The 20,060-nt window shown below is 40.8% G+C and overlaps 1 protein-coding gene across 2 annotated transcripts in view; it reads left to right on the top strand.

Annotated features, from left to right (window-relative positions):
- The window catches only part of LOC115008088 (receptor-type tyrosine-protein phosphatase gamma-like), a 377,770-nt gene that overhangs the window by 289,912 nt on the left and 67,798 nt on the right, over positions 1-20,060 (top strand). For both annotated transcript variants that reach the window (XM_029431375.1, XM_029431374.1), the window contains exon 7: positions 7,841-7,998. In XM_029431375.1, coding sequence (XP_029287235.1) covers positions 7,841-7,998 — 158 coding nt within the window. The remainder of the gene's footprint in view (positions 1-7,840; positions 7,999-20,060) is intronic.

The following is a 20,060-nucleotide window of genomic DNA, read 5'->3' as shown; positions in this document are numbered from 1 at the left end:
GAAGGAGGAGGAGGAGAGGAGGAGGAGGAGGAGGAGGAGCAGGAGGAGGAAGTGAAGCAGGAGGAGGAGGAGGAGGAGGAGGAGGAGGAAGAGGAGGAGGAGGAGCAGGAGGAGGAGGAGCAGGAGCAGGAGGAGGAAGTGAAGCAGGAGGAGGAGGAGCAGGAGGAGGAGGAGCAGGAGCAGGAGGAGGAAGTGAAGCAGGAGGAGGAGGAGGAGGAGGAGGAGGAGAAGGAAGACGAGGAGGAGGAAGAGGAGGAGCACCAACATGATATCAACATGATTACAGTGAAAATGTTCAAACACACATGTGTAATACTCCCAGCTGTCAGAGAGGAAAGAGTTGATACAGATCCTCACACCTCTGATCAACAGCATTGTGAGAATATATAATATAAACAATATCATTTAAATGAATGTATTATATGTATTTAGTATGTCCCTTGAGACAATTTACAAAATATAATGTCTATCACAATCTACATTATTGTGTTGTAATGTGTTTAGTAGAGGAGAGCATGTCCAAATGCAGAGGGTTCGTCCTCTGATCAACGTTAATATTAATACAACACTTCACTGCAATTTGGAAAGTAGTTGTTGAGATATAAAAAAAAAAGAAATAGAGTTTGCTAATCGTGTTCCTTAAGAGAGGATGAGGATTTTGTTCAGTGTAAGGGGAACATGAGATGTATTCTTGGAGCACAGATAGTTTTCTCATCTTATCCAAGTGTTTCCAAAGTAGCACGCCTTTCACGCATTACATTACAATGCACACAGCTGGAGACTGGGCATTTTTGTGATACACTACAGTGCAGCACAAAGTCTGAAGGAAAGGTGTGCTGACCAAGACAAAAATTGTTAATAAATGTTAACTCTAAAAGCATAGCTGCTAGTCCATAATTACAAAACTCTTGGCAAAATGAACTACCATCGTGCCAAAACTGCTCATGTAGGCCTAAACACTCAAATGAAGATTGAAGCTGTGAATAAAATCCTCAAAAATACATCGTAAGAAAAAAAGGAGGATAGATAAATAGATGTGTCTGCCCCAAATTTCTGGAAATCCTATTGAGGAGAGGATGAAAAAGAAGCTTAACATGCGAGCACTGTGCAGTGGAGCTTCATCAGATCTGATGTGAAAGAGAGCGCTGAGGGATTAAACCCACTTCAGCAAAGGAATGGTAGACATACTGGTACAGTTGTACAGACGCAGAGAAGAGGAGAGAAACACAAACATCCTCTTCTCGAAATCCTATAGATGTGCCACTGGGTGGACACAGTACCTCAAATCAGGTGAAACCACCATAAACCTTGTACACCCTTTAAAAATGAATTTCCAATCAGAGCCGCAGAGTGCCAAGTCAGTAGAGACTTCGTGCAGTGAGTGAGATAGTGAATTAATGTACTTGTAATTTGCCGGCTAGAAGGAATGGCTTCATTTCAGCACTGTGACATGAGAGCAGCGGGACCACAGACGCTGGAGTAGATAAACAGAGGAAATGACACAGTGCTGACACTGAGGGGTGTGTAAATATACAGCTATATGCAGCACCTCAGAGAAGGCTTCAGTCTCTGTACTCCACTGGATACAAGCACAGACTTATTATAGCGTAATCCTCTAAAATCTGACGACATGTAGTATTGGACTCTGCTTGCTCATTTCTTCCTTCCTTTTTTAAAAATAAATACTTCTATCTATATAAATAATGTGTTCTTTAGGGGATAGCAGACACAAGTGGATACATTGAAAGAAAAAAAGGTTACCGAATTGTATGTCTTGGTTTCGCTGCTTCCCTCTTCTCCAGATGTCAGACGCTCTACAGAATCACGACAGATGAAGTCTGCTATGCTATTTACTTCCTGTCTCAGGTCAGATTGAATGGGCTTCAGCTGACAGAGATCAGATGGTTTGGTGTTGAGAAAGGAGAACACATTAAAACCTCTTACCGTGTGTGGGCCCGTACATGTAAATGTACATTTTTGAATTAATTTTTTATATTTTTAGAAAGCTTAGAATCTCGTCTATTTTATGAAAATCACAACAGCAGGTACAATCAGCTCCGCAAACTAGCAAGTACACTCAAAATCAAAATCATAACTTTGAGCCCACTTACCTATAAAGCCTCATAAATATCCTCTTTTCAGCAATATTTTGAAAAAGACTGTCCTATAGCATTGCCAGAGGTCCACACGTTCATTTCGGATAAAAAGATATCCACCGTGAACATCGTCACATCGATAAAAGTCCATAAACAGGTGTTGCAATCTGTGAAATCAATGTGATCATAAACATCCATCCATCCATCGTCTACCGCTTATCCGGGATCGGGTCGCGGGGGCAGCAGCTCCAGTAAGGAACCCCAATCTTCCCTTCTCCGGGCCACATCCTCCAGCTCCGACTGGGGGATCCTGAGGCGTTCCCAGGCCAGTGAGGAGATATAATCTCTCCACCGAGTCCTGGGTCTTCCCCGGGGTCTCCTCCCAGCTGGACGTGCCTGGAACACCTCCCTAGGGAGGCGCCCAGGTGGCATCCTTACTAGATGCCTGAACCACCTCAACTGGCTCCTTTCAACGTAAAGGAGCGGCGGCTCTACTCCGAGTCTCTCACGGATGGCTGAGCTTCTCACCCTATCTCTAAGGGAGACGGCAGCCACCCGTCTGAGAAAACCCATTTTGGCCACTTGTACCCGTACGAAGATCGACCGGTAGATTGAGAGCTTTGCCTTCTGGCTCAGCTCTCTTTTCATCACAACAGTGCGGTAAAGTGACTGTAGTACCGCCCCCGCTGCTCCTATGCTCAGGCCAATCTCTCGTTCCATCGTCCCCTCACTCGCGAACGAGAGTGAAGAGTTGGTCCGTTGTTCCACGACCAGGACGGAATCCGCATTGTTCCTCTTCAATCAGAGGTTCGACTACCGACCGAACCCTCCTTTCCAGTACCTTGGAGTAGACTTTACCAGGGAGGCTGAGAAGTGTGATACCCCTGTAGTTGGCACACACTCTCTGGTTCCCCTTTTTAAATAGGGGAACCACCACCCCGGTCTGCCAACCCCTAGGCACTGTCCCAGACTTCCACGCAATGTTGACGAGGCATGCAAACCAAGACAGCCCCTCAACACCCAGAGCCTTCAGATCCAACTGGTAGCGCTCCACCTGCCGCACTAGTTCCGGCTCCTTCCCCCACAGAGAGGTGACGTTCCACGTCCCCAGAGTCAGCCTTGGTGCAATTTAATTCCACTTAATTATTCAGACTGACATTGGTCTGTGTCCAGCCAGGGAAAACAGACATCACCTCCAGCAGCTGAAGTTTCAGCGTTGTTGCAGCGATGTAGCAGGGTTTGAGATTACACCGTGCCATCACTGTTTCTCTGTGCAACAGAGCCCAGTACTTGTTCTTGAACAGACGGCAAGAGGACAGCGTGCACCTGCAACGGCTTTAAATGTCTCTCAGTGTTTATAATGATTAACAAAATGTAAAGTTACATTTGAGTCCACGCTTTGAAAAGGGAAAACGTTTGCCAGTTCATTAATGTCCGACCAGCATACATATTCAAAAGCATTTATTTAAAGGATAATAAAGATAAAACACACAATATTAATCAAACTAAATATACGTAACTAAACTTAAAGGGAGTGCCTGTCCACGTGTGTATGTGTGTGAGAGTTTGCAATAATGTGCATGCTTCTTTGTTCTGCCTCCATTTTCTTGTGGTGAACGAGAATTAGCATGTGTCTAATGCTCGTTCAGGTAAGAACAAACAGCATGTGGAGTTTCCTCTCTGCCTGTGTAGCTACAGTATGTTTAAAGCGAATTTTAAGCATGTACGTGATCGGGTAAGATAATTAACTTCCAATGACCTCACTACATAACAATCACAACAGTAATGGCGACAGCCAGAGCCTCCCACTCCCAGCTTCATAACGGCTCCTCAGAAACCTGTGGGTGATATCACAGAGATCATGTTTTATACAGTCGATGCTCCCAGCTCAGTATTGTGGGTGGCACCTGGGTTGACAAACACGATATTAGTCCCTTGACACATTAGCAGCTCTAAAGTCTGTTCACCATATCACAATACACAGTGTTCTGAGAATGTAATCTAACATTTAACATACTCAAGAAAAGACATTTGAAATCTCTCAATATCTGAACTATTCCTTTCCACACATGCTGAGAGAACTTGTGTGTACATCAACATGTTCTCATTTACTGTTTCAACAGGTCCAACAGAAGAAGAAACTAATGTATGCAAAACTAATGTGATGGCTAATGCTGAGAGAAGTATCAATGATGACCACATTAATTCAGAAATGATGGTCCAAGCTTTGACAATAGGTTCACACAATAAAGCAAAAACAAACAATAAAATTCTAAAGAATCCACACAATAAATCCCAGCCTTCCCATCTGTTGATAAGACTGGATAGGAAGTCACTAGCTTTTGCAGTAAAAATCCACTCATCACTGCAAAATATAGAGTTCTCATTTCATGTGCAAATGAAGCAATGTAACTGCAGTGCAGATACATGAGTCATCGGTTGTTTTATTCTTTAAACTACCTTCTCAGCTTCTTAAAAAAAAAACATGCGTCACAGTCCCTGTATGACTTTTCCACGACCCACTTTCTCCACAAAGCAGCTCTGTTCAGAAGCGGACGAGCAGATATGACTGCTCTGTGTTTACACTCTTCCATCAGAGATGCTAAATGGTTGTGTGCTTATGGTAACCCAGAGGCAAACAACCACCTAACTCATTCTGACACCAGCGTCGCTAACAGGGCTGGTTGATATGTAATATTAATCATAATAATAATTTCAGCCATGCATGAACGTGTAATGCTCTCCCAAATAGAAGCCCGACATGTTTTCCCACTATTTTTATATTGTAGTAAGTAAGGATGCAGGTCTATTGTGATTACTGACCCTTCATGTAGAATATCCATTGTAATTATTCTAAATATAACTTGCATTGTTATCATTTATTGAGAGGGGCCCATTTTCCTTTTTATTTATGATGATCGCCAACAGCCCATCATCACTCTCATCAATTCTTCAGTATAATTAGTCATTCAAGAGAAACTTGAACACAGGGCGTTGATCCCCGCCAATCCTGAGGCAGTTCAACTCTATCACCAGACAATGGTCTCAGGTGTTTGTGCAATAACAACATGTTGTAATATTAAGTGCAGACTGAACAACTAAAATACGTGATTAAGGTTAGGGAAAGTCTGTGGTCAGAGTTAAAACCATGATTTAGAGTCTACAGCACTTTGAGGCAGTACGTGCTTTGAGCTAAATGTCAGCGAGCACACACACTCATAGTGACAATGCTAACATGCTGTGTAGTATGGAGTACTAGGTTTCCCATCTTAAGTGTCTTAGCACTAAAAGTATTTGGCAATTTAAAATCATGAGTGGATGCTGACTCTATATGTAAAGTCATGATCACCAAAGTGATTACACACCTCCTGAGGGACATTTGAATGTGTGTACCACATTGCATTGCAATCTATACAAAGGTGTTTCGCTTTACTCTCCATCCTCTCTAACTTGAATCTCTAAAGTTTTTGGTCCTTGAGTGCCTCCAATATGTGACTTTGTGCTAAAAGTGTGTGCTTTTCCATCACTGTGCAGTGACATTAGTGAGTAACTGAGGAAGCTAATGCACGATTAGATGAGTACGCAGCTTTTCTGACGGATCGCAGGAGGCTCAGAGCTTAGAATGCTTGCCGTGTGGTTGCAGCCTCACTCTGCTCCAACTCATGTCAGACTTTCCTGGGCCCTTTCCACCGCCACTGCTGCTGCATCAACCGCTGGTGCTGAAGGGAGAAAAAAAGGACCCACAGGCCGTCTCTGCACAAGCTGCTTCTCCACGCTAAATCTTCATCCTTTACCTTGTTCAAGAGACATACTGAATGCTTGCATGTGGCACAGTCCCTATACAAGAGGGGGGAAGTTTGTGTCTCGTGTTTTTAGACGTTTCCTGAATGTTGTGTTTGAAGCGAGACATTCCAAAGCGTGTGTTTGGTTCTTGAGAGTGCTAATACAGATGCATAAGGCCTGTCCTCTATTCTCCAAGTACACCCCACCAACCCCCACCACATTGCTATCAACACTATCTTCCTCCTTCCCCGCCTCGCTCTGTCGCACGGATTCGACGGAGCTGAAAATACATCTCTGAACTCGGCGTCGGGGAGGCAGCGGGAGACAAGGCTTGTCAGCGGGAGGGTGAAGAGGAAGAGGAGGTAGGGGAAGTTAGAAGAAGAGGGGGTGGGGGGGAAGGTGACCTGTGGTTCTATCTGTTGCTGATAAAGACAGTGCATCTCCCCCTCCACCCGTCTCCATACCTGTCAAGTGACCCGCCCCGCTGCACGCATCGCTCTGCTACACGCATCACCCCGCGCCCGAGACACTCATACACACTTCCTCATCCTTCATTTTCATTCCCGTCACCTTCCTTGTTCATATGTTTTCATTGGAACAGTGGATCAAATGCCTCCCCCTCCTCTCATCTCTTTTTATAATTTCTCTCCCTTTGTTGCCAGTTTCATATTTGTCTTTGTTCAACCCCTCCTCCCCCACCTTTCATTTGCTTCACAATTCACTTTCTCCTTCTTCTCTCCTCTGATGACAACTCCACCCTCCTCCTGTCACATGTTGTACTTCCTCTCCTCGTCTACAAAGCTTGTTTTCCCCACGAGTGGTCCAAGGCAGATGAATGATGTGTTGATGAAAATGATGAAAGTACTTTTTATTCATTTTCTATCATTACGGGATTTTGAAAAATGACTGCCCTGAAAACTGTCAGTAGTTAATATTCAGTCTTAAATGTGACGATCTTACGAACAGTTTCAAGTTGCAGTAGGTAAACAAAATGGTTACCTCAAAAGGCAGTAAGAGGTAAAGTCTTAAATCTTTAGGATGTGATGGACAGCTGTGCAGCTTTCTCTGAATAGAACCCTCTCTTGTTGCTTTTCAGGAGACAATTGTTATTTTCTTACTGTAATTTTTCCTTTAAAGCTGCACTTCTCAATATTTGTTTCCCAGTGGATGAAATGTGCACTGTAAAAGGTTAAAACTTAAAACCTCGGTTCAGCACCAGTCAGCTGGTTAACATCGTGGAACCTTTAGCGATGGTGCCAAATTTGAGACCTGAACTCAACTCAACACTTTTGAGATATGTTTGTGGTTTTTGGGCTGTATACAATTATTTGTATACATCCTCTTGCTCTGTTCCCTGTTTTTTTTAAACTATTTTGTGTATGTCCACAGAGCACAAATTAGCGTCTCTTCTGAGGTCAGTGGGAGGTCAAGGCCCGTTGCTCTGAGAAAAGAAATTGATAGAAGTTGTGCTGTAAATGTGCTTGTCAGATTACTTTATGATGCCCATTTCCAGGGGATGTGGATGCTCTCACTGAAAGTGTAAAGCATGTATAAAAATAAACAGACTTTCTTGTATGAAGTAATTTCATGAACAGCTTTATTTCCTTCCTCTCCACAGACCACAGTGTGCTTCATATCAGTGATGATTTTTAGTCAGTGAATAATTCCACTATATCAACATTGGGGCTTGGCGATGTGATGTTATAGCATTGATTGTATTGTGTATGACTTAACACCGACAGAGGTATACTTATAGGTGTTCAGTGCAATTATGTCTGTCAATAGGGGGACATTGAACAAGACAGGCGCAATGCAAATTAAATCAATAGCATAAACTTAAAGGCTGTGAAACAGTAGCTCTTGGATCTGCTCCAGAACGTCTGGTCTCTGTAGTTTGCAGTGAAATAGAGAGTGTTGTGTAGATCCTGTTGTATTGATCTGTCCTGACCTCTCTCATATAGAAAAAGAAACTGTCCTGGAGCCGTTCGTGCTGAAGGACCTGCTGCCGCCCGCCCTGGGAAGTTACTATCGCTACACTGGCTCTCTGACCACTCCGCCCTGCAGTAAGGTGGTCGAGTGGATCATCTTCAGCAGACCTATCTATGTCTCCTACAAACAGGTGAGAATATTGCACTCGCTGTTTGTAATGATTCACATACATTCGATCAAGGATGAGGTTACATGTATGTATTGTTTTGGTAGAAATATATGGAAGCTCTGTTCAGCCATATTTAGGCCTGCTGTCTCAAGAACATAACTGATTCATCTTGTTTCCTGAAATATGTTGAATGGACTGCAGTTATATTGCACTTTTGTAGTGATTGCGACCACTCAAAGAGCTTTTACAACACAAGTCAGCTTTCCCCCATTCAAACACTGGTGAGGCTGAGCTGAGGCTGCCCTACAGGAGCAATACACATACACACACACCATTGGCTATGACACCGGGAGCAATTTGGTGTTCTTTATCTTGCACAAGGACACTTGGACATTTGGACTGGAGTGTGGTCCTACCTCCTGAGCTCTACCTTCTACCTTGAGCCACAGCCGCCTGTATATATACATATAAAATCATTATCTCTATCTTGAGATTTGTAATGTATTATCCTGATTTTTTAAATGTTTTATCTTATGATCAGGGCTAAAATTAATTATTATTTCAGGATAGTATATCCCATTGTAAAAGAGAAGTTACTCCTGCGAGTGCAACAAATTCCTCTGTGAGCAAGAAACATAATTAATAATATGAGATGATATTTAAGTCATCATGACAATAACACGGTTTGCATTCAGATAATTACATCATAAAAGCACGATCTGGAAACAATCAGCAAAACATGACTAGTAAGAAATGTCATCCGCTTCTGTAGAGAGGTTCAATTTTCTGGACAGATTTTGTTCTCACACAATGAGCCGCAGAGAGTTCTGGAATAAGTCATGTTCTTCCAAACAGCTTCATGTGTTTTTTAACTCATATGTTTCTGAAATGATTTATGGATTTCCCACTGGTCAGTTACTGAAGCCAGACAATCTAAATGATCTCAAAGGTGATTGAGTAAAGCTTGAGTTAAATCGGGTCGAGGATGCTTCGACCACCACAGCAGACTGTGATTGGCTGAAACACTCACGGCATGAGACAGATTGGGAAGAATTCTCTTTTGACATTTATTGTAGAAAAAAGTATTGGCTTTTGTATTTTGGAAAATAAGTTTGGGTTTATATACACTTTCAAAACTGACAGAGATTTTTGTTGCCAGCACCTAGCGGCCATTCGTGGTCTTTGATCTTTATAAGTTTTGATAAGTTCGGAGTTGGCTTGAGGCATAAGCAAACTGGACGTTAGGTCCATCTGACACAAACAGCCCCAAAAATAGCCAACACTCAAAATGTGAACTATCTTTGGGTTCCTGTGTTCCTTTTGTATTGCATGGAAGGACTATTAATGCCTAAAGATACACTGTGTGATCTTATTGTAGTGCCCAATAATGTGCTGAATCCACACATTTAATCACTGGGAGGCTTAAAACAATGGTTAAGATGAAATTCCAAACCTCACATTATGTTAAGCAGCATCTCTACCAGACTTTCCAACAATTCCCAATTCCAAAGGGCATCAAAACAGTCGGAAAGGAAAGAAATGTCCACGATGTGACTGAGCGCACCAGAAACTCCAATCTGTTCAAGTAGATTCTGTGGCTATAGAAACTTTTCACCCTGTCTTAATTATTTAAATGAAAGAGAAGAAGCCTCAAAACATTGCTTAAGCTTTAAGCCATATAGTTGATTTGAACTTGTATTTATATGTATCCATACTTCAGTAATGAACTGATGAAGAAGCGCTGTTGCTTTGATGAAGTGAAGAAACAGCTTCAGCTTTAATTTACCCCCCTCTGTTATCCACACATAATGTGACTGTTAATGGGAAGACAAAACGTTTTGCTGTCACAAAGATGACAATGGTTTTTACAAACCATTGTACAATGAACCATGTCTTTAGTATTGACTAATTCATGAATATCTTCATTTTAACTATCCTTATTGCTTAAAACAAGTCTGGTCCTTTATACTTCCAATGAATCCCTGAAATGTTCTGATCAGATCCACTCTATAGTCCCATTTGTCTCTAAGGAGATTGGTAAAAAAAAAAGCTTTTATGTTTAGGACTCCTCCAGCTTGGAATAATTTACCTGTAGATCATCTTTCTCTCTCTTTATTGAACTTATTTTTAAATAAATGTTCTATTCTTAAAATAAATGTCATGTGTTTTAAATGATGCTGTTACTGATTGTGACTCTATAATTTGAATAGTCTGTGTTTGTAATTGACTAGATTGTCATATGTGTGTGTGGTTGTTGTTTTCTGTGCCGTGTGCTTTTCTTTTTGTTCGTGTGAGAGTTTGTTTTGGGACCCCCTCAAAAAAAGGGGTTTAAATTGATACAATACATATATAATAGATCAAATGTTTGACCTCTGGGTTAGGGTTAGGGAATCACCTTTTTGATCAGATTATACTTGAAAGCCTAACAATACACTATGCACTCATTACAATGTAAGACTGTCATGCATTAATTCAAACACATCTTGGACAAGTATAAACTCATTTGCATCTATGCTGTTTATTTAAGTCTAATAGATGTGAGGTGTCACTGTTTGTCTTTCATGTGATGACCAGGCTTCATTGGCAGACTGACAGGTCTGTACACAGGTCTGCTGACTTCAGGTGTTCTCCCTCCCCATGTTTAAATCACTGTTGACAAAGCTGTCCATCACTGCACCTATTTAACGTCATGTTAAATTCAACTGCTTCTAAATGGTTACAAAGAAGAAAACTACCCCAAGCTTTCTCCATGTTAGTGTAGCCATGGGTCAGCACTGTCAATACTGCACTGGTTTGACATTGCTAAATGGAGCAAACATTTGTGTCAAGTCTTCATTCTTAATCTAAATGTTGGTTCATCTGATTGGTGAACTTGCCAGAAGATGCTGAAAGAGGGGATGCTTGTGCTTTCCTCGAAAAATGGATCCCAGACGTGTTAGATTTGGCACCGCTAAATTCAAAGTTTATACTGGAGAGAGCTCACACAATCGGCCAGAGGAGGGATGCAAATGTTTCCACCAAGAACTTTGATCATGAAATTCCTAAACTACAGGGACAGGATGGTTGTAACGAAGGCAGCCAGGGCAAAAAAACAGATCCTATGTGAAGATCAGCAGGTGAGATTGTATCCAGACTTGGCTGCAGGAGTGCACAAGCGGCAGAAGATGTTCGATAATGTCCGTCAGAAACTACGGAACCTGTGGATTCGGTATGGCATGCTATTGCCGGCTAGGCTCATGGTGACCTACAAGGACAAGTCGCACACTTTTCAGAACCCGTCTGCTGTGGAGAACTTCATCGAGCGGATTGCAAGAGAGGAGGGACAGGCTGAGTAACGTCACCTGTGGCTGCGACCGGCTAAAGGGCTAATATGGGCTAACTATGTGCAGGTATCATTACTTCTTTAAGTAAGTATTTGTGGTCGGCATCTTGGATATGTAAGGACATATCGAACTACTTGAACTGAATGACTGACACTGACCAAATGTTCTGTTTATATGTTCTGGTGGTCACAAGTGTTTATATAACATTGGGATCTGATACCACACATGGGATGCTAATTACGTTACGCTGACCTAGCACTTATTTCTGGGTTGTTTTTATTTAATTTTTTATGTATACACCATACTTCTCAGTATCTCACCAACGTTGCATGGCGTATTTAAGTTACAAGCTTGAAAGCAATAGCTTTAAATGAGGTTGAGTTAATAAGTACTACTGAGGCCATCTCTTAGGGGGATTGTCTCTGATAACTAGCTATTCTGCTACATTTGTGACAAGCCCTGCAATGGTTGTTTAACAAAACGGGTAAGTGCCGTTTTATGACAAGGGTATGTGGAGCCTTCAGTTTAGAAATTGAAGAATGAACGCATATTTATTTTATTTTGGCACTTTTATAATCTGGAATGTTACTGCATAACATATGTTGGATCCTCCTGAGATCACTGCCCATTAGTTAAGTATGGTGGAACTACTTTTGATGGGACTTCTTATGATTACATGGTGGTTAGTAATGTAAAACAAATGTTAGGAATAGAAGTATAGTCGAGCTGAAGCACGTGCTCTATGAGTACAGTGACTGTCAGCTATAAGAGGAAGTATCAACATGAGGGGGGGGGTTGCCCATTAGGGTGGAGGCATTCGGGGAAGGGGTTAAAGGTTCACAGGGTTGGATGTGGTTTGGAACATCCGTGTTATGTTTCTTAATGTTTTTTTAATGTATTTTTTATTTTTACGTACATTTGGGTAACTTAATCTGTGTCAAAGGTCATGTCGCAGGGTGTGGAGGTTAAATTTACTTCTTGGAATTGCAGAGGCCTGCAAAAACTTTAAAAAATCAACGCTTTCAACATTTACTGGTAATTACATCATAGCAGGGGATTTTAATTGTTTATTGGATCCAACAAAGGATCGGTCAGGAGGCATAGATAAATCACACACCAAAAGAAGGGAAGTATTACTTAATATTATGAAAGATTTAAATTTGAAGGACATCTGGAGAGAATTAAAGCCTGATGCTATAGAGTATTCTTGCTATTCTGCTTCTTACCAATCTTATTCCCGTATTGATTACTTTTTGATATCAGCAAATTGGCTTCTAAAATTAAAGAAGGCACTTATGATGGAATCCTTATTTCGGACCATTCACCAAATTCACTGCTTTATGTCGACTTAAGGCTGACGAGAGATCCTCCTAAATGGAGATTCCAACAAAAATGGTTGCAAGACTCAGATTTTGTCACATATCTTGGCAAACTAATTGATTTATATTTTGAGACAAATACATCGGAAACATCAGCTTCTATAAGATGGGAAGCTTTTAAAGCATTTATTAGAGGCCAAATTATTAACTACACAAGCTCCAAATCCAAAAAAGCTCATCAGAAAATGACAATGTAAAAACCCTGGAGAGTGAGGCCTTTCAGAAACCCAGGAACTGCTCGTACTGAGGTCACAGTATAATGAACTATCAGCTTCTAAAGCAGTGGCAAGTCTACTAAGACTCAAACAAACATTTTACGACCAAGGAGAGAAGCCTGGAAAGATATTTTAGCGTGGCGCATTAAACAATTACAAACTGAAAGATCCATTATGTTAATACAGAACAATAAGGGAGATGATATGGTCGATCCTATAGAAATAAATGAGGCTTTTAAAAATGTCTATGAAAATGTATACGACTCTGACATAAATACAGATTTCACTCACTTAGACACTCAATATACCTAGTATCCCAACAGAACTCAGACCTAGTCTGGAAGCTGAATTATCATTACAAGAGATCTCTGATGCAATTGATAACATGAAATCTGGGAAGGCTGCAGGGCCAGATGGCCTACCTATAGATATCTACAAAAGGTTTAAATATAAAATACAAATGCCCCTCTTAAATATGTTATTAGAATCTTTTAAAAATGAAATCCTTCCGCCATCACTGAGAATGAAAACCAGGGAAACCCTGCAATAGATGTGAAAACCCAAGATCAATAAGCCTTCTCAACTCGGATGTAAAGGTGTTGTGTAAAGTCCTTGCAAAAAGGTTGGAAGGCCTGCTCCCAGGGATAATTAAGGAAGATCAGAATGGGTTTATTAAGGGGTCATAATGTCAGGAGGGTACTGAACATTCTACATAGCCAAAAGGAAATGCCAGATACTGCTCTCTTATCGTTAGATGGCGAGAAGGCATTCGATAGGGTCGAATGGCCATATCTTTTTGATGTCCTCGAACGCTTTGGATGTGGTAAACATTTTTGTAAATGGGATAAATTGTTGTACACTGACCCTGTTGCAGAAATACTTACAAATAATACAACCTCGAACACAAGCCCGCTTGCGCTTAACCCTCCTGTACATGCCCTATGATAGAGGGGGCCTTGCGTGTCCTAATCCTCTCTGGTACTACTGGGCAACTCAGTTAAGGACTACTATGTTTTATTTTGCAAACGACAACCTCCCTGCCTGGAGAGAGATGGAGTCCCAATTCTTAGAGCTACCTCTTCCCATGTATTTGTACTCAACTAGTCTCAAGAAACTTACAAAAAAAAACACTAACCCTATTACTAGGAACATGATTAGAGTCTGGCATGAAGTGAGGAAGTACTTGGGCAAGCCCCATTCTCTCTCACGTTTTAGTCCAATTTGGGGAAATGATGACTTCACTCCAGGCAGAGCTGATAGTGGGTTTAAGGTTTGGTCAGATAAGGGTGTACAGAAAATTCAGGATCTATATAGGCTCAATGATGATAAACTGATGTCGTTTGAGGAGCTTGCAAGTAAACACAACATTCCACAGAAACATTTTTTCTAATTTTTACAAATTAGAAGCTTTATTGGAGCAAACCAAAAACAATTATTATCTATACCTCCATACTCACCATTAGAGAACATAATATTAAAGGACTGTAGGGGGAAAAACTTAATTTCTGCACTTTATAACTTGCTTATATCTGAGTCCTCCGAAGCAAAACTTAAAAATTGGAGGGAGGATTTGCAAGAAGACCTTTCAATTGATGAGTGGGAAGGTGCCTGCAAGAAAGCGCAATCACAAACAGTGAATACCCGTCTTAAGCTCTTACAATATAACTGGCTAATGCGTACATATATTACTCCAGAAAAGCTAAACAAATTTAATGGTAATTTTCCAGAATTATGTTTTAAATGTAGACAATCCAAGGAAACGTTCTTCCATTGTGTTTGGGAGTGTACCAAGATAAAAACGTTTTGGGAGGAGGTTAAATGTACGATAGAAGAGATGTTATCATTGCAGTTAAGCATGGAGCCCATGCTTTTTTTGTTAAGGTGTTACCCAAAAGAACACAACATAAGGAAGAAAGAACAAATCTTTTTTAAATCTATGTCTGCTACAGGCAAAACGTATGATAGCACTTTCATGGAAAAATGTAAACAGTCCAAGTATTGGTAAATGGCTAAAAGAATTGTCTGCATGTGTCTCATTAGAGAAAATAACCTATTAAATTAAAGGAAAACAAGAACTATATAAAAAGGTATGGGGCCCGTTCCTTAACTATCTGGAACATGCGGATCTAGAGAGCACTCTGGGTCAGCAACTTGGAGATGATTAATGTTCCTATGCTGGGAGAAGGATTGAAGCCTTTCATATCTGCCTACATGTTTGTATATCTCCTTACATAGCCTACCCACATGTTTGTGTAGTTCATTTAATTTATTTATGTTATTTTTGCAACTGTACTTCATTTTGTTATGTCTTGGATGTGGAAGTTTGTGTACTGTCTTATGTAGTGTCTATATATGTTAAAAAAACAATTTTAAAAAGTGTAAAAAAATTAATAAAAAAAAAGTGATTGGGGCATCATTCGTCCTTCCTGTTCTCTGGCTGATGATTCCTGACCATTAGCTAGTCTTCCTCAACATGTTTAAAAGCCTCTTTTGAAGTCCTTTTGTTTCCTCTTTTTTTTGCTGTGCAACTCTCCAAAGAAGAAATTATGGAAAAGATAAAAGGAGAAGATAGGAAGGAGAATTAACACAGATGGTGACTCTAGTTATTATTTCTTCCTGCCTCTTCATATTTTATTTCTCGTCCCTCTTTCTGTTAGTCTTTTGTTTTGGATGATAGTTGAAGTAGGTCAGCGGGAGTGACAGCCGTTGCTTTTGGCCTGCTTTTTACAGCGGATCGATGCTCAGGCTCTTACACAACAACTCACCCAAAATGCCTTCCTTTCAAACAGACATGTGGACTCGCCACGTGTGTGTGTGTGTGTGTGTGTGTGTGTGTGTGTGTGTGTGTGTGTGTGTGTGTGTGTGTGTGTGTGCGTACGTGCGTGCGTGTATCAGATGTTACCTACCTAAACTGGTTTATGCCACGATGGTCTCACATCACATTCACCCTAAATATGAGCTGCCAAGTGGTTGAGATCAGCCTTCTAGTAGAAATTCCGAGTGGGACATGTGGGGATTTTTTTTAGAATTTCCCATCTGGCATTGTCTGCAAATGTGCCAACATTTGCAGCTAGGATGCAGCCATATGGGTTTATTTTCTCCTTGAGGTCTTTAAGAAGATTTAGTACTGTTCGATTGTGAAATACCTCCTCTGTAAGCGCTGATTTGGTGATTAGCAAGTGTATATACGTGTAGATTAAATCTGGGCCAAATGTGGTGGAAAAAGGTGTTTCCACAACATAACAACCTGTTGAAACTGTTGTTTCAAGAGCATCTTGATGATTACATTTCAATGTGAAGCAGGTCCTAATTACATGGATGATGGAATGCTGTTGAAACACTTTGGACTGGTCCACTTCCAGTATTCATTCCTGTACAGCTCAATCCTGTGCTGTTCATGAAGACAAACACAAACAGTGTACTGATGCAGTTGTGAAGGAACATCATTAAATGTTATCAAGGCTATTACTCTATAGACGCATATGGATGATCAGTATGCTTGAACGTTTGTATTTCCAGAGGCTACCCTTCTTTGTCCAATAACTTACTCTGAAACCATGACGCTCCCTAATCGAAATGACATCAGAGGCTCTTCAAACTGATACCTTGCATTTTCCATGTAACTATACATCCAGGAGCTAACCCTAGTACCATGGTTTAGCTTGCATACAACTGAATCACTGCAAAAGCTGTCTAAGGGGAGCTCGAGCACATGTTAAAATGTAGATTATATTAAGCTAATTCAACACACAATTATGTGGCTCATAGATTGTACTGAACCAAAGAACAGTGACTTATATTGACCCGGCGAGCTGCTGTACCACATGGTTTAGGATTAACATATATCGATACATCGCTATAACCTCGACAAAGTACTGATACATGTTCATATGGCTGGACAGCAAAGGCATAAGCATGATTGACAATCTGGCATTTGATGAGTGGAAATTAGCCAGTTTTATACCGCAGGGCTGATGAGGGGAAGTTGAAACAGGTGAGTGGATGGGCAGGGAGGGTCAGGTGATGGAATGGCATGAAAGTCTGAGGGCATCTGGTGGATGGATGGAGAATGGCAATGCGGAAGGCTGGGGAAGTGAGAATGCAGCTGAAGAGAGGAGCAGAGTGGCAGGATGGGAAAAGAAGGACTGAGGCAGACTTCTTCTTGATAAAGTTAAAGTTACCACCCTACACAAGTCAAATGCAGAACTCAGTTAACTGATTAGTCCTTGTGTAAGTCCAACCTGCCCAACCATCAGAAAAAGAGCCAAGAAGATGCGCAAGAAGAAAAATATTTGGCTCTCTCCTTTGGTGTCCTCTTTTTTATCAGTATTAGCTCAAAACCATGGTGACTATAATGATAAAGTCATTAAATAATATAAAATACAAATATTTTAAATAATGTTACAATAAAATAAATGTGTTCTTGTGTAGCATAAAGGGATTAAAACTTGCATTGTGTTTTACAACCTGTTTGTAAAATGACACCATGAACCTTGACCTTAACAAGTCTTTCATCACACAGCTATGACTGATAATAATAATTGGCATACACTTTAATGGTAATAAACTTAAATGGCATTTGGTTTTGTTGGCCATCAGTTATCAGGTATGTCGAATGGAGCAGACTGAACTCAGTGTCCTGTCAGTCTCAATCATACTACTGGGATCAGAAGAGGGGCTGGTTGTTATTGGAATATACTGTAGCCTTGTCATTGGTGGAAACCATCTAAATAGTACAAAAAGTAGAACAACTTATCACAACCCGCTCAAAACTATTTTTATCTGCCTTGACACTGAGTGCGTCCAGTGCGATGGTGAAGTTGTAATACTATTCCCATCATCAACAACAAGTACAGATTCAGAGAATCATCTGTTCATGTTGTTCCCTAGATATCTAGACATCATTGACCTGATGATATACCAAATCAGTACTCACGGGATACCATGGCAACTAGATGTTTGGGTGGGGGGGAGTCCAAGCCTGCACCTGGCCTTTTATGCAAGATTTCCAATAATTGATACCTGGTACTGTAGCACTGCTTTAATAAACTTTCAAATGTGTCTGCAACGAGACACAGGGAAATCTACTGTTGGATATTTTTTATCTAAAGAAATGCAAATACAGGTACTATTCCCTGGCTTTAGAAGACATGACTACAAGCCTTATTTATTGTCTTTAAAAGAAAAAACAAAGTTTTAGCTGGAGGCAGTGGTAACTCAATGCAGAGAAAAACACCTTGTCCCTGTTTCTCTGATTATGTTCCCATAGCAACACATACTAGCTGCCTATAATCTTCATATACCATCAAAGGAATCTCATTTCTGCTGTGACCAAGGCTTTGTGCTCTGATGGTATAGTGATTTCAACTCAGATTGGAGGCTGATGTGAAGGTCGGAGTTATAACATGGCCTGCTGTGAGGCTGCGCTGTGGTGCGTATGCCAGTACGGTCTGCGTTTGATCTCGAGGTGGAGGAACGGCTGAGGGCGCTCTGCCTTGTGTACTACTACAGTCCACTGTGTGAGGAGAAACAAAGATTAGAGGCAGGCCATAAATAGTAATCATACACACACACAAATGATTTTTGCAGCGTAAGTCGACAAACACTGTTTAGTACACTCAGTAAAGCCGTACAGTTGTGAGCATTCTCAGAAAAATATGCTCTTAATCTCACACGCACACACATTTGGAGGCACTGATGATTTTTACAATTTGAGGAGAACAGAGTTTGGTTTAGCAAACTTCTTAGAACTTGAACAGGCATTACTTACAGTCTCTGACAGTCATTATGTTAGGACTTCCTCTAACCTTAAAGCTGAACTTAGTGCTGTATGTATGATAACAATGGATCAAGTGTTACTATATGTAAGGTTGCAGTTCACCTCAGTTGCAAAAATCTGGCTCACAAATTTGCTGGCTGGTTCAGTCTTACCGCTTTCATCAATGTAATGTTGACTCTTACCCTGACCTCGTGTGAAAAACAAATTATGTAATGACCGATATTAGAATGTAGCAAGAGTTGTTCAGGTAGTACAATCCCTACAGGAACAGCACACGGCACTACATCAGTTTTTAAATCTTCAACTATTGCAAAAGAATGACTAAAAATCAATACATTTTTGCGTGCAGGGAATCAGCAGGAAGTGAGCCAGCACAGCCCGAAAAGGGCTTTAATGTGCATGCTCCATGGGCCCAAAAAACAGAAGCCTAAAAAGACCTGAAAGCCTTTTTAGGAGCATGCACTAAATTAACTTGTTTCATCGGAAAGCTTGGGACTCCATCTTTGACAAGAATATCCAGTTCTCTTGATATATCAATGCATTAGCTGTATTGGAACCAAAACTGAACCCTGGTCAATGGACAGCCTCACCCCCTTCAAAGAAAGCAAGCGTTTCCAAAGCTTTCCAAAGGCATGATGAGACCTTCTACCTGAAGAAGGGAAAACGGGCTGAACCAAAAGATAATCAACAGTTCACAACAAATATACTCCTAGAAATCACTGAAAACCTAACACAAAGGAGAAGGCTAAAGAGCTGTGCTAGCTTCTGTGTTTATTCTTGCAGTTGTGCAGCGTTACCTCCATCTTCAGTCTTTGTCCAGTCTAAACCCTAAGGGTTTACTACGGTTTGGTAAACAGTGGAATCAGACGTGGCTTGTTCTTATTAATCCTTTGCTTTGACGCTCAGATTTTACTTTCATCATTTCAGAAAGTCACCCCTAAAGCTGGTCAACAAAGCTGGAAGGCTGATGTTTTATGGGCATTTTACATTTGTTTTGCTGTAGCTTGGGGGGTTTGGGATTTGGATTTGCGGCAATCACATTCTGCTCATGAAAAAACACTGGCTGACTTCCTCGTCTGCTGTTATTTTCCCCTCAGAAAAGATGGGGCTGAAGAACAAGGATGATTGTGGGCAGACATCACGCTTTGTTTCAGCAAGATATTTCAACACTTACTGTCCACATTGCCATAACATTTGGTATGCATATTCATGGTCCCCAGAGCATTCCAAACAATATTTGAATCAGAGTAAAAGGCTTCTACTACACTAAACTGCAATTGCTGAGGAAAGTAACTAATAGATTAAAATACATTTATTTTTTATTCAACACTTTTAGATGTGAGGTTTTTTTCTAAAGGCTTTTTTTACTTTAATAAATGTTATTTTT

This window comes from Cottoperca gobio, chromosome 5 (assembly GCF_900634415.1).
Source record: "Cottoperca gobio chromosome 5, fCotGob3.1, whole genome shotgun sequence".
Classification (NCBI taxonomy): domain Eukaryota; kingdom Metazoa; phylum Chordata; class Actinopteri; order Perciformes; family Bovichtidae; genus Cottoperca; species Cottoperca gobio.
Note: the sequence above shows the minus strand (reverse complement) of the source record. Positions and strands in the feature narration are given on the sequence as shown.